General features: G+C 38.1%; 1 protein-coding gene and 1 long non-coding RNA gene across 2 annotated transcripts; one reads left to right on the forward strand and one right to left on the reverse strand.

Annotated features, from left to right (window-relative positions):
• Positions 1-2,153: 2,153 nt before the first annotated feature.
• Positions 2,154-9,453, forward strand: terb2 (telomere repeat binding bouquet formation protein 2). Its single transcript, XM_062963214.1, has 7 exons — positions 2,154-2,355; positions 5,198-5,279; positions 7,152-7,291; positions 7,519-7,595; positions 8,132-8,205; positions 8,522-8,616; positions 8,851-9,453. Exons 1-7 carry the CDS (start codon positions 2,292-2,294, stop codon positions 8,991-8,993), a joined length of 675 nt encoding a protein of 224 aa, XP_062819284.1. The 5' UTR covers positions 2,154-2,291; the 3' UTR covers positions 8,994-9,453.
• On the reverse strand, positions 8,213-16,144 carry LOC134293951 (uncharacterized). The gene is made up of 2 exons (XR_010000910.1): positions 16,010-16,144; positions 8,213-8,961 (listed from the first exon to the last, which is right to left on the reverse strand). It is a non-coding gene; the product is annotated as an uncharacterized LOC134293951 (long non-coding RNA).
• Between the last annotated feature and the right edge of the window lie 7 nt (positions 16,145-16,151).

The raw sequence follows: 16,151 nt of genomic DNA on the forward strand, positions 1-16,151 counted from the left end.
ATTTTACCCTTTTTTTCCTCATCTTGTTAGATATTTCCATGTAGACTTTCTGTTCCACTGACAGTTTGCTCTTCATCGTCATCCTTTTGCAGGGCTCACAATTATCATTAATATATTTACTGTATATACTCGAGTATAAGCCTAGTTTTTCAGCCCTTTTTAGGACTAAAAAAAACCTCCTCGGTTTATACTCGGGTGAGGGTCCGGGTGGGCTTATATTCAGGTTGGCTTATACTCAAGTATATATGGTATATTTATTATTTTTCTCTATTATTGGTATTGTTACATTTATTATTTTACTCTATTTATTATTATTACATTTATTATTTTACTCTATTATTGTTGTTACTTTTACATTTATTTTACTCTAATTTTATTATGAATACATTTACTTTACTCTATTTATTATTACATTAATTATTTTACTGCATTTATTATTATTACATTTATTATTTCACTCTATGATTATTAAAAGGCTACATAAGTACATTTACATTGAAGATGATGAAAATAATGATTTAATCAGAGTTGAACAGTCATATCTTAAATTACAGTTTGATGTCAAGATTCAAAAACATTTAAACTACTGATGCCTCAATTAATGTAATTTTATTGGTATCTCGGCTTATACTGGAGTCAATGTTTTTCCAGTTTTTTTGTGGCAAAATTAGGTGCCTCGGCTTATATTCGAGTCGGCTTACACTCGAGTATATACAGTAACTAAATTCTGCACTGTGATGGTGGATTATTGAATTGGCATCACAAAGGCAAATATTTATGCTTACAGACTATTCTTGTGTAAGTTATCCAAGTGTTATGCTCAGGAAAAGATTCACTGAGACAGAACAAAACAAGATCTGTCAACTGTATGGTCATCTGAAGGCGATAATTCTAATTTCACCCTTTTTCCCCTCATCTTGTTAGATATTTTCCATGTAGACTTTCTGTTCCATTGATGGTTTGCTCTTTGTGAGCCTTTTGCAGGGCTCACAACTATCATTAATATGTTTACTGTATATACTCGAGTATAAGCCTAATTTTTCAGCCCTTTTTTTAGGACTAAAAAAGCCCCCCTCGGCTTATATTTTCTTGTATTTATTATTATTATTACATTTATTATTTTACTCTATTATTATGAAAAGGATACATAAGCACATTTACATTGAAGAAGATGAGAATAATGATTTCATCAGAGTGGGACAGTCTTATCTTAAATTTGAGCTTGATGTAAATACAGTAGAGTCTCACTTATCCAACACTCACTTATCCAACGTTCTGGATTATCCAACGCATTTTTGTAGTCAATGTTTTCAATACATGGTGATATTTTGGTGCTAAATTCGTAAATACAGTAATTACTACCTAGCATTACTGCGTATTGAACTACTTTTTCTGTCAAATTTGTTGTATAACATGATGTTTGGGTGCTTAATTTGTAAAATCATAACCTATTTTGATGTTTAATAGGCTTGTTCTTAATTTCTCCTTATTATCCAACATATTCGCTTATCCAACGTTCTGCCGGCCCGTTTATGTTGGATAAGTGAGACTCTATTCAAAAACATTTAACCTACTGATGTCTCAATTAATGTAATTTTTGGTATCTACTTTTATTTTTGAAATTTCCCACCCTCAGCTTATACTTGAGTCAATATTTTCCCAGTTTTTTGTGGTAAAATTAGATGCCTCGGTTTATATTCGGGTCAGCTTATATTCAAGTATATACAGTACTTATACTGCACTTTATCTCTCCCGAAGGGGACTAAGAGTGGCTTAACATAAAAGCAACAATTAAAAATATACAAATGCACAAACTTTAAAATAGATTAAACACCCGGAGGGCCCAACTTTGGCCATGCCTTGTTTAAAACTGACAGAAATCAAACTGGAACCTTCCGCCATCCAGAAGGACCCACTGACAAGAAAATGGCTTCCATCCGGCGGCCATTTTCTCTTAGGCTTTGGTCCTGCTTTGTTCACAGCCGTCTTGGGGGTGGATTTAAATCCTGGAAAATATTGAAAAGTGACAATATTAGAAATATTTTGAATGGGAGACGGGTTAAAACTGGAAAGGGCTGTTGTCCTTTTAGTTGTGGTGCGGAAGAGGACATTTCCAAAGAAAACCCAAGTTGTGGGAACTCTCTTTTCCGCGTGTTTGCGTGTGAGAGAAAAAGAGGGCCCGAAATGAGAAGACACTGACACACTTCTTCGTCGTCCTCCTGGCACTGGTTTGGTCTCATTCTCTCCACACGAAAAGGCAGGAAAGGATCGCCTTTTCCCCTCAGAGCAGGATGTTCAATGGCGGCCGGGCCTGGTTCTCTCAAAGCGTCGGCAAAGAGCTCTGCCGGCTCTGGGGTGCGGGAATCCGGGCTGAATAAAGGGGGGATGAAGCACCGCCAGGAGGAAACTGAGGGGGAAAGACATTTTTTACTGAGGGAAGTGGGTTCCTATCCATGGCAATGAAGCAAGGAGGCAGGGAACTTCCTAGGGCCTGAAGAGACAACACAAGGAACTCATTCTCCTCCCCTCCCCTTCCTTCCTCACTTCCTTCTTCCTTTCTTCCTTCTCCCCCTTTCTTCCTCCCTCCTTTCTAACGTCCTCCTCCCTCCCAACTTCCTTCCGGCCTTCCTTCTTCCACCTGTCTGACTTCTTTCCTTCCTCCTTCTTTCCTTCTTCCTCCCTCCATTCCTTACTTCTTCCTTCCTTCCTTTCTCCTTCCTTCCTTCCTTCCTCGTTCCTCCCTTCTTCCTTCCTTCCTTCCTCACTCCTCCCTTCCTCCTCCTTCTCCTTCCATCCATCCTTCCTCCTTTTTTCTTTCTTCCTCCCTCTCCCTCTTTCCTTCCTTCCTTCCATCCATCCATCCATCCGTCCTTCCTCCTTTTTCTTCTTCCTCCCTCTCTCCCTCTTTCCTTCCTCCCTTCCTTCCTCGTTCCTCCCTTCTTCCTTCCTTCCTTCCTTTCTCCTCCCTCCCTCCCTCCTTCTTCCTTCCTTCTTTCCTTTTTTCTTTCTTCCTTCCTCCCTCCCTTCTTTCTTCCTTCCTTCCTTCCTTCCTTCCTTCCTTTCTCCTCCCTACCTCCCTCCCTCCTTCTTCCTTCCTTCTTTCCTTTTTTCTTTTCTTCCTCCCTCCCTCCCTCCCTCTTTCCTTCCTCCCTCCTTCTTCCTTCCTTCCTCCTCCCTCCTTCCTTCCTTCTTTCCTTTTTTCTTTCTTTCTTCCTCCCTCCCTCTTTCCTTCCTTCCTCCTTTCCTCCTTCCTTCCACACTCCTCCCTCCCTCCTTCCTTTCTTCCTCGTTCCTCCCTCCTTCCTTCCTTCCTTTCTCCTCCCTCCCTCCCTCCCTCTTTCCTTTTTTGTTTCTTTCTTCCTCCCTCCTTCCTTCCTTCCTTCCTTCCTTCCTTCCTCACTCCTCCCTTCCTCCTGACTTCCTTTCTCCTCCCTTCCTCCTCCTTCCATCCTTCCTCCTTTTTTCTTTCTTCCTCCCTCTCTCCCTCTTTCCTTCCTTCCATCCGTCCTTCCTCCTTTTTTCTTTCTTCCTCCCTCTCTCCCTCTTTCCTTCCTCCCTTCCTTCCTCGTTCCTCCCTTCTTCCTTCCTTCCTTTCTCCTCCCTCTCTCCCTTCTTCCTTCCTTCCTTTCTCCTCCCTCCCTCCCTCCTTCTTCCTTCCTTCCTTCTTTTTCTTCCTCCCTCCCTCCCTCTTTCCTTCCTCCCTCCCTTCTTCCTTCCTTCCTCCTCCCTCCCTCCCTCCTTCTTCCTTCCTTCCTTCTTTCCTTTTTTCTTTCTTTCTTCCTCCCTCCCTCTTTCCTTCCTTCCTCCCTTCCTCCTTTCCTCCTTCCTTCCACACTCCTCCCTCCCTCCTTCCTTTCTTCCTCGTTCCTCCCTCCTTCCTTCCTTCCTTCCTTTCTCCTCCCTCCCTCCCTCCCTCTTTCCTTTTTTCTTTCTTTCTTCCTCCCTCCCTCCTTCCTTCCTTCCTTCCTTCCTTCCTTCCTTCCTTCCTCACTCCTCCCTTCCTCCTGACTTCCTTTCTCCTCCCTTCCTCCTCCTTCCTTCCTTCCATCTGTCCTTCCTCCTTTTTTCTTTCTTCCTCCCTCTCTCCCTCTTTCCTTCCTCCCTTCCTTCCTCGTTCCTCCCTTCTTCCTTCCTTCCTTTCTCCTCCCTCCCTCCCTCCTTCTTCCTTCTTTCCTTTTTTCTTTTTCTTTCTTTCTTCCTCCCTCCCTCTTTCCTTCCTTCCTTCCTTCCTTCCTTCCTTCCTTCCTTCCTTCCTTCCTCCTGACTTCCTTCTTTCCTCCTTCCTTCCACACTCCTCCCTCCTTCCTTCCTCCTTTCCACCCTTCTTCATTCGTCCTTTCCCCTTCCTTTCAATCATCTCCTATATTTACACTCTACTCTTTGAAAATGTTTCCAGGATAGATTTACTGGGAATATACAGTAGACTCTTAACTTAATTGGAACTCTCAAGTAACTAGAAACTACACTTCTCTAGTAGTTGTCATGGGTGCTGGTTAACTGAGAGTCTACTGTATTGTTTTGGAACAGGCATGGGCAAACTTGGGCCCTCCAGGTGTTTTGGACTACAATTCCACCATTCCTAACAGCCTCAGGCCCTTTCCTTTTCTCCCTCAGCCGCTTAAGCCACTGAGGCTGTTAGGAATTGTGGGAGTTGGAGTCCCAAACACCTGGAGAGCTGAGGTTTGCCTATGCCTGGTGCAGACAATATAAAGTAGAGTCTCACTTATCCAACATAATTAGGCCGGCAGAACGTTGGATAAGCGAATATGTTGGATAATAGGATTAAGGAAAAGCCTATTAAACATCAAATTAGGTTATGATTTTACAAACAAATTAAGCACCAAAACATCATGTTATACAACAAATTTGACAGAAAAAGCAGTTCAATACGTAGTAATGCTATGTAGTAATTACTGTATTTATGAATTTAGCACCAAAATATCACGATGTATTGAAAACATTGACTACAAAAATGCATTGGATAATCCAGAATGTTGGATAAGTGAGACTCTACTGTACTTGTAAATACTGCTAATGAATAACTATAAGACTTGAATCACTGTTATACATAAAAAGCTTTGTAATTCTCAGTCCCCTTTAAAGGAAAACATAATACTGAAAGCAAGGGATACATTATTTCAAAATCAAAATATTCCAAAGAACAGCCTTATTATATCCCTGTGATGCTTTTCTGCAGTTGCTGAAGGAGGAGTCATTACAAACCAGGATGCTGCAGACTATCTGTTCAGCAGCGATGCCTCCCATCCTGATACAAAAAGGTATACTTTGTCTCAATCTTTATTAATACCATACATGATCTGGAGGAGTAACATACTATGTTCTTTTTACTTCCATAGGTCCAGGAAATATCCTGGACCTATGGAAACCGTTTCCTCTTTTCCAGAGGAGTGCAGTTTTTTATACAAATTTTTACAGAGGAGGGAAAATACTGCCCTTTGTGTAAAGAGCATCTTCTTTATTACAATAGGAATTCTCATAGGGACATTAAGCAACAAGTCCATAAAGTGAAATTGCTAGCTTGCTGTATGTATTAAATGGTGTAGTGGCACCTCCTTCTGGTGGTAATATATAATAGCAAGTGAAATAATTTACAGCACCCTAATTTTGGTAAGGTAATTTAACAAAAAAAAAAAGAAAAAAAAAGGTGAGCGTTAGATTTGAGTAAATAAGAACAAAACTATGGAATGTATCTTATTCATAACTTGGGGACTGTCTGTACTCCAAAGTACCAGATTGTCTTTGATCTTGGAAACAATGCTTACATGTACAGTAGAGTCTCACTTATCCAACACTCGCTTATCCAACATTCTGGATTATCCAACGCATTTTTGTAGTCAATGTTTTCAATATATCGTGATATTTTGGTGCTAAATTCATAAATACAGTAATTACTGCATAGCATTACTGCGTATTGAACTACTTTTTCTGCCAAATTTGTTGTCTAACATGATGTTTTGGTGCTTCATTTGTAAAATCATAACCTAATTTGATGTTTAATAGGCTTTTCCTTAATGCCTCCTTATTATCCAACATATTCGCTTATCCAACATTCTGCCGGCCTGTTTACATTGGATAAGCGAGACTCTACTGTACTTTATTGCATGTGTTTTATGTTGATATGCTTTGACCGTGTTGTACCCTATCTTGAGCGGTGAGGTAACAATTATTATTACTATTATTATCATTACATAGTTGCCTCCTTATACATTTGTTCAACCAAACATAGCTTTGAAATAATTCAGAGGAAGAATCCAAAAAAGCAAACTTTGATTTCGCCATGCAACAAGCACTACTCATATTGTAGACACATCCTGCTGTAATTTTTCCACAGTTTCATATATCCTCTTTCTCTGGCATACGTTTACGTTCTTAGCCATTTTATATATGGGACGTCATTTTATTTATTGTATATGAGGGCTATCCACAAAGTACATTAGGTTTGGAATTAAAAATGAACAAAGTATAGGAGAAAACATTTACCATATGCAGTTGAAAGACACACCCAAATACCACATCGCACGTAGTCGCCATTCAAATCTAGGCACTTATCATAGCAAGGAATGAGCTTTGCAACTCCTTCTCCACTAAATTCTGCCGCTTGCATCCTCAACCAGCCGGTCTCCCCTTCTCCCAGCTGCGCATTGTCGCCAAAACGCTGCGTTGCCAGCCATACCCCCATTGTTGGAAACAAGTGGTTGAGGATGCAAGCGGCAGAATTTAGTGTGTAAGGAGTTGCAAAGCTCATTCATCATTATGGTAAGTTACTAGATTTGAATAGCGACTACGTGAGATGTGGTATTTGGGTGTGGCTTTCAACTGCATATGGTAAATGTTTTCTCCTATACTTTGTTCATTTTTAATTCCAAAATGTAATCTACTTTGTGGATAACCCTCGTATAATAGAGCTTGAGCATCCACAGATTTTGGTATCTACAGGGGATCCTAGTACACTGTGCTAGGATGGGAGGTGACTAAGGAATACCAGGTACTTCAAAGGAAGACAATGGCAAACTAGTTATGGGCATTCCTTGCTTAAACAAACCCTATGAAATTAATTGTAGTTCAAAAATTGAAAACATTTGTGCTTAGATGTTTAGTATTTCCTTTAATAAATCCCCATCTTCCTCTAGAATACACCAGAGCTTAGATTATCTCGAAGACAGAATTACAGTTTTTCATTCTTGTTATCTTGCCACTTGTGCCAACTCTGATACAAAGGACACAGTGCCATTGGGACATTTTGTTCTCCCACCAGCCTGCTTGCACCAAGGTATGTGTGTATGTCTACGGAGTTTCTATGTTTCATAGCACCCCTCCCGTTTCATTTTAATGCTAAGTTGTCAAAAATGTGCAAGTTTAACGTGTTTGCAAATATCTTTCAAGACGGATTTCATTTAGAAATAGGAAATACCATGAGAGATAATCCTTTCACATTATAGGATAAACATACTGCATCACCCCCTTCTTCCACATTCACTTGTTTTGCATTCACTGCAGAAATAAGAGAGAAAATTGGAAGCTTTAAATGGGAACAACTAGCCAATTCTCAGAAGCCACAGGAAGAACTGCATCTTGTATGTACTTTAACTTTTGTTATTTGTCATCGTTTTAATTTTGATTTGTTTTTCTCTCTGTTCTGTTACTTTTGTTATTGTAAGGTTTTTGTGCAATGTAGCAATGAGTTAAAAAGTCTTGACAATGTTAATTTTGAATTTGCTCCATAGATCCTTTAACAACATTTTAAATGTAGTATTCAAAGATGAAATATTTTGCATAAATAGTATTAAACATTAACCTCTATAATTATATAGCAGAAAGCTTTAGCTTGATATGTTCTTCTTTTTTCTTTTCTTCCTGAATTTCTGGTTTGTTTTGCTTCTTTGTGTCCCTTCTTCTCTTCCTCTCATTCACGGAATCCTACATAAATCAATGCCTTTATTCTGTTTTAGATTAACTACTCATTGCTGCTTAATAAACCTTTTGGCTGGTTCATGATAGCAGAAGACTGAGTCCCCTTCGGGGTGAGAAGGGCAGAATATAAATACTGTAAATAAATAAATACAGTCAAATTGAAACTTATGCACAGTTTCAACATTTTTAAAATCCACAGGACAGTCAACCTGTTGAAGTCACAGATATCAGGGAGGAAGATACCCTAAAGAGCAAAATAGCACTGGAAAGAAGGTTCATATATTGTTTTTGAAATTTTATTATGATTGTATAATTCAGCAATGCTCTGCTTACAATGATCATGTAGATTGGCCAAAGTCAGTCACACCAGCATATTCTCAACTCGCCATTTACATGTATTTATATTATTATAATTTGTTTAATTTGTTTGATGCTTTTCTACTGTCACCTTACAACAATTTAAAACAATGTTCATCTATTTTTTTTTACTTTATAATGGTTAAAAAACCCAAACTGAACCTAATCAAAAAATCTATTGATAATAGTTAAAACAATTTGAGATCACGCTTAAAAAAATTGCTTTTTATAGTTGCACTAGAGACATCCATGCTCCTGAGACACTAGAAACAGGCAAACTGAGTTACATTCCACTTCGAGATTATCCAGCAAGTAATATGGTGACAGGTAAGAAGAGGATGTCTTTTGAGGAATTACTTTTTTCAGGTAAAAATAATATGACTCTAAAGGTCTGTGACTGGATATATGTCAGAGCCAACATTCTTTATGTTTATTTAGATGCCCTGAACTAATAAAAATAACAGTTATCTCCCCCTTTTAGCTTACCCTACTTATTTCATAGAAGTTTCTACCTGTGATTTTAATATGTGAAATTTATACAATTTCCATACAATTTCATAGGTTATGCTTCTGCTAAAGAGATGAAGAAATTCCGTGGGGAAATGTGTGATTTCATTCCTGGATCTTCGGGTTATTTGGCATATTGGATTCCAAATGAAACAAATGATCTATCTGTTGCAAAAACAAAAGTTAAAAGAAAATAAACAAATGACTTCTAGATTCTTATGTTCAGCTGGTTTCAGTGGACTCATAAAGTGTGACTGTGGCCTCTAGATGGAGCTAAAGCTTAACTAAACTAAATTAAAACAATTTAAAAGCAAGATGTGCAATTTGAAACAAGCAGAGCAGAAACTATGGCAGGTGTAATCCCAGGAACTGAAAATATTTACTAAATCTTCATGGCATCACATACTTCTTTAATGTTGTCAGTGTGATGAAGTACACAAAAGAGTCTCATTCCAAAACCAAATCTCAGTTTAAAACAATGTGCAATTTTTATCAAATTTAGTGATGCAGTAAATACAAATAATTGACCAACAAATTCTAAAAGGCTGTTTGCATATGGATCTATCTATCCACAGATGGATATATTATGTAAATAAAGGCAATGAAAAACCACAAGAGTGTCACAAATTTGTTGCGACTTGATTGTGTTTTGTGGCCTTTGATTGTACGTTTTTCAGGGTTTCTTTCTCTATGTAAGTGTGCGTACATGTGTGCCTTCATGCACAATTCTGAGTAAATGCAAACATTACTCTACTTGATCAATAGGATGAAATGGGTGGTTAGATAGGATGAAAGGGGCTGCGGTAGTGCAATGAGTTAAATCATTGAAGTATTGAATCTACTGACTTAAAGGTTGGCAGTTGAAAGCTGTGGGTCAAGGTGAGCTCCTGCTGTTAGCCCTAGCTCCTGCCAACCTAACAGTCTGAAAACATGCAAATGTGAGTAGATCAATAGGTACTGCTTTGACGGGAAGGTAATAAAAGCACCCATGCAGCCATACCGGCAACACAATCAGGAATGGAAATGGAACAAGAGCACCTCACCATGACAAGTGTTGAGCACCACCTCCAGAAAGCCGGAGATGAAAGGCGAAGCCTTTACTTTTGTTTTGTGTATTTACATGTCATTGTTATTCCACTGTATTAAGACATTGAATGTTTTCCTATCTGTGTATGTTTGTAATCTGCCCTGGGCCCTCTCAGGGAGATACAGCGGAATATAAAGTGTATTATTATTATTATTATTATTAGAAAAGTCTTCCCCCTAGTGACTGAAAATGGTGCTGCATGCTTTAAACATAGGGATGCTTTTCTGTGAATTTAAATTAATGAAAGCATTTTGCAAACCAAATAACTTTCCCCTGCACACGCACATGCACACAGACAGTCTTGTTAGTATCTGTGTCAAATTCAGGTTTTTCTGTTTCAAGGTCTTGAAGCTACCAGCTTGAAAAAGCAAACACCTTATTTTATTTGTATCAATCATTTACCTTCACTCAGCCTGGCCACAGAAGAGGTGTTGAGCAACCTCAGAACTGTGTCCAATAATAGAAGGAAACGGACAACCGCAAGAAGGTGGGAATTTTTCAACAAACAAAAATGGTGACATGAAGGGGGAAGTGAACAAGATAGAAATCTTTATGACACAGTAATTGGTTGACTTAGCAATTCTGCCTCACATTACAAAATAATATTTTTTTTAAAAAAGAATATGAATACAATATGCAAATAATAATAGACAAAGACAATGTTCATTACTAAAATTAAATATTATACCAAGTACAGATAGTTAAAGTAATCCTTTCCTGGAAAGGTTTACATTCATGTGGGGGAAAGAATATTTCTTTCCTGTGCAAATCATGTCAGCCTAATGGTTGGTGCGAGTTCTGAGCCAATTTTATGGATGCAGATCTTACAAGATCCATGGCTGACCCAATACCTTATTTTATCTGTTTTTCCCCATGCCAGACATAAAACACTTGTTCCCGTAAAAAGAATTGAGAAAAAGGAAACAAAGACTAGGAATTGCAATTATCAGATAAAGTATATTGTCATCCTATTACCAAATCTTATAAATAGTTTTGGTAGAGAAATTCCATGGACACCATGTTAAGTAATGTTATTAATTATTCTAAAATTTAAAAAAATCCATAGTCAATTTTTGAATTTTTGGTTTTTCAAATTTCATCCAAAATTTTGAAGGGCACAGTTCTCAAAGTTCTCTTTGGTAATTCTTTCTAATTTCCTACAAGATATATGTATGTAGTTGGGTGATAACAACACTTATATTGCTGGAAAATATATACAGTTTAATTTTTTAAAAAATACTGAAATAATTCTGAACTATTACTGAACAATAATAAATATATAGATTTAAAAACAAATATTAATAATGGCTAGTGGGGAAAGATACATAGAAGTCAATTGTATGCAGTTTATTTAACGAATGTGGATAGGAGTAGGATCTGAACTACCGGTATCTTACTCTCAATCTAAAAATGTCTTACTTTGAATGCTCACATGGAAAAGACCCCAAGTTTGCATTATCTTAGGTGTATTACACAAGAAGCAAGAAGATTTTTTTAAAAATAAAATCCATTTCTTGATGCAATGTCTTGCAAGCAGTTGTGGTTTGTTTTAGGCCATGAAATTGGGAAACCTTGCAGTCCACCAGAAATTATATTTTCCTTTATGGGAAAACCTCAAGGGAGGCCAATAGTTTGAGCACCCCTTATCTTTGACAATCTTTTTTCTTTCACTTTTTGCGGAGGAATTCCCCAAAGAGAGCAAGAATGCTTGCTTATTGTTAAAGTACATGGCCCGTTAACTTTATGTTTTGCAATACTGGATTCTATTGTATCTCTGTTCATTCATTCTCATGGCCGTCACACTTAGCTTCCTGGTGGTTAACTGTGCTTTCCCATTTCAGCAAGGAGTTTCATCATAATTCTCTCTCCAAGGTCACAAATGAAAAACAGTGCATGGAGCCTTAATTGCCAGCTACTTCATTAACTGGTTCTTAGCCAATTGATAGAGGGATGTCAAAGTGGTGGAAATGGGGGAATCTACACTGGAAGAAACAAAAATTTGTTATGACGTGCTAAGACTATGACTCTCAGAATCCCCAAACAATGATCACTGGGATTCTGGGAGATGTAGTCTGTCAAAAGTAGGGTTGTGCCATGCACAAGCTATGCCTAGCACATGCCTTATTGCTACTTTCCATCTACTGGAGCTGAGGGAAATTGTAGTTGTTCCTCCGTATTTGCAGTTTTGATATTTGTGAATTGGATTTTTCACAGGTTTGTTCTCTCTAGTAATTTCTAAGTCTTGTAGTATGATTTTATAGTCAGCTTCCAATGGAGGGCTAATAATAATAATAATAATAATAATAATAATAATAATAATAATAATAACAACAACAACAACAATAAATGGTGATCAGCACACTGGGTGCAGTGCCTTGGCCAGCACTTAAAAACAATCGGCGCTGACAAAATGATCATCTGTCAGCTACAAAAAGCCACCCTACTCAGTTCTGCACATATTATTTGCCGACACATCACATAGTCCTAGACACTCGGGAAGTGTCCGACATGTGATCCAATACAACAGCCAGCATAGTGATCTTGTTTGCTGTGTACTAATCTTGTTGTGTATCAAATATTAATATTAATAATAATAATAATAATAATAATAATAGAAGCAAACAGCATTTGTAGGCTATAGCTCCCAGAATCCCTCAGCTATAATCTCAACTAAAACAATAATTGTTCAAGCTCCCGTCTGGCCTTTGCTATTGATGGATAATGTTTCACCTTGTTTCATGTGTTGATAGTCCAGATTCGTGGCAGATGCGGTAGAAGTGGTTGCCAAATTAACTGGAGAGACTTGAAGATAAACAATGATATAACTGAATGAACGGCACCACTGATTAATAAATAATAAGATGTGTAAATTATTTGACATAAATGATCATTTTGCAGCTGTTTGTTTTAACAGCTCTTTTGCTCTTTGCTTTAAATATATTTCTATACATAATACAAGACCTCTGGTCAAAACAGAGGCGACTTGTCCAGCAGATGTCATTATGACAGCTAATAACTAGCCAAACTTATAAGTCCTTTTGCACAAAGATCCATTGTTGCCACCCCCAACCTATCTGCTTCTATTATGAAATAAATAGGAGCCACTGAAGTTTATCCAGAAATGGCCAACCTTTGCTTACATCAACTGCTTTCACTGGGTTTAGTGCATTTAACTGTGGTGGCAATACCCTAAAAGTATCAGATCCTGTCTGATCTCTGAAATGAAGAAGAGTCAATGCTGGTTAGTACTTGGATGGGAGCCACTAATGGATACCAAGTTCTGTTGGCTCTATTGCAGATGAAGGGAGGGGTGTTTTGCCTAAGGAAACCATGTGAAATTAATGAGGTTGTCATACAAATATTTTGCGAGTCCAATTAACAATCTGGAGGTGGGAGGGGGAGAGAATAAAATGCAGTTACTATTTACATTGGTAAACTTCCCCTTAATCTTGAAAACTGGAATAGTGTATTGATACAAATGATTCATGAGAAACTCTGGTAATTGTACAGAATACATTTCTTGTTCGTATACACCTGTTTGATCAAACCTGCCCTTGAAACAGTTCCTTGATTAGTCATGTCCACATTTCTCTCTCTGTTATAATTTAAGGATATAAATACCCCGAAATTAAATTGTGGTCAAGATGCCAAAACCCAGGGTAGGAGAGGCTTTGCATTTCCTTGAGCTTCCAAGGAAGAGCTAGATTTGGCCTCTTCCTCATCCCTTGAGTTAGCTGAGCGCAAACTATTTTTGCACTTTGAATTTAATTTTCACCAATGGAACTAAGTTAGAGATAAGGGTGGGGAGGTATGGAAGGAGGGAAGGAAAACGGGAATATCTTCAGAGCAACTAAAAAAGTGGAATCACAGAACTTTAATTAGGTCTGTCCTTTCCAAATCAGGACAGTTGGAGGGTAATGGAATTAGTGCACAATCGCTAAAAAGTTCGTGGTCAAAATGGATACCAAAGGTCAGAATTCCTTTACTGACTAATTACTATACAATTAGAGATTGCATCATTGTAAATATCTTTTCCGTCATTGCACATCCCTTACACAATGTTTTCCCTTGGCACCAATATCTTCTGACCCAAAGATATTTCTTTATTATTATTTTATTATATTTATTTCTATCCTGCTTTCCTCTCTTAAACGAGTGTCAAAGCAGTCCATAACACTAAAAACAACACAAATTACATTTTAAAACATGCAACATATAAACATTAAAAAGAGCCATTGGATTTTGGGAACTGTAGTCCAAAACATTAATCTGTTCCAAGTTTTGCACAAAACTGTGATTTGAGTGCTACTAGAAAGAATGTAAGGTGGATCCACACTGTTGAATTAACACAGTTTGATGTCACTTTACCGACCACAGCTCAATGCTTTAGAATCACCAGAATTGTAGTCTGGGGAGGAACCAGCACTCTTTGCCAGAGAAGGCCAAAAACTTTGTAAAACTACAATGCCTGTGATTCTATAGTTGTTAAAGTGATGTAAAACTGTATGTAGATTAACCCAACATTTCTGATTGTTAGTTGTAATGCCAAAGTTAGCCCTTTCCCCTAAAAACTTTGCAATTTGGTGAAAAATATATTATTTATATACTGTACTGTCCTCTGTGGTTTTCATGACTTTCAGATTTGGTAAGCTCTAATTCTTGGCACTCACTCACATCTGTTATCTTGTTAATGCACGCAATTAATATTATCATATTGGACTCAAGGTACAATTTTCGTTATCATTGAATAACCTGAATATTCTCTCTACAGCTATGTACTTCTATGGAGTTCCTTGAAGACTTGAGGTACAAAGTAAAAGGCAAACCACAATGGTATCTCTTCATTGGGTGTGATTTCTGGACAGTTGCACCTATTGAGTAAGGGTTATACATTATTTGCCGTCTACATCTTATCATGCCAGTATTGCATAGAGCAGCCATTCTATTTACAGGCTGTTTAGAACTATTAAACGAATAAGAAGTATGGCAAAGTTGAGCATTTATTCAGAAATCGAATTAGGAATTATAAGGAACAATACTTGCTGGCTTTGTTCAACTAAATATATTTCTATTGGTTGAACCCCTAACGCCCCCCCCCCCCCCCCCCGGCTACAGGCTTGATGCCAATGTGAGTAGATCAATAGGTACCGCTCCGGCGGGAAGGTAACGTTGCTCCATGCAGTCATGCCGGCCACATGACCTTGGTGTTTACGGACAACACCAGCTCTTCGGCTTAGAAATGGAGATGAGCACCAACCCCCAGAGTTGGTCACGACTGGACTTAATGTCAGGGGAAAACCTTTACCTTTTATTATTATTATTATTACAGTAGAGTCTCACTTATCCAACACTCGCTTATCCAACATTCTGCTGGCCCGTTTACGTTGGATAAGCGAGACTCTACTGTATTATTATTATTATATAATCCTAGACACTTGGGAAGTGTCCGACGTATGATCCAATACAAACGCCAGCATAGTGATCTTGTTTGCTGTGAACTAATCACAATAATAAACAGTAATAATAATTTTTTCCTTTCCTTGCCTAGTTTATTCATGCCTCACAACCTCTGAGGATGTCTGCCATAGATGTGGGTGAAACATCAGGAGAGAATACTTCTGGAACATGGCCACACAGCCCGAAAGCCTTCGACAACACAGTAACACAACACAGTAATAATAATACAGTAGAGTTTCACATATCCAACATAAACGGGCCGGCAGAACGTTGGATAAGCGGATATGTTGGATAATAAGGAGAGATTAAGGAAAAGCCTATTAAACATCAAAATAGGTTATGATTTTACAAATTAAGCACCAAAGCATCATGTTATACAACAAATTTGACAGAAAAAGTAGTTCATTACACATTAATGTTATGTAGTAATTACTGTATTTACGAATTTAGCACCAAACTATCACGATATATTGAAAACATTGACTACAAAAATGCGTTGGATAATCCAGAACGTTGGATAAGTGAGACTCTACTGTAATAATAAATTGACAAATAAATGGGTCCTAGTGTAGAGCCATATCATGCAGATTGAACTGCATTGAATTGGAATATATGAGTCTACACTGCCATATAATTCAGTTCAGTGATGGTATAAAAACAGAAAGGCACCTGGTGATCAGGCTTGGGTCCCTTCCACAAAGCTCTACACGCGGCTGGCGCCTTTAAGATCAAAAAAAGAGATTAGGGAGCGTCGCTTTGCCAGGCCTGGAGCCCCGGCCTCGAGTTCGGACTCTGACCCGCGGCTTGGCCA

The sequence above is a fragment of the Anolis carolinensis genome, unplaced genomic scaffold, assembly GCF_035594765.1.
Source record: "Anolis carolinensis isolate JA03-04 unplaced genomic scaffold, rAnoCar3.1.pri scaffold_11, whole genome shotgun sequence".
Taxonomy (NCBI): domain Eukaryota; kingdom Metazoa; phylum Chordata; class Lepidosauria; order Squamata; family Dactyloidae; genus Anolis; species Anolis carolinensis.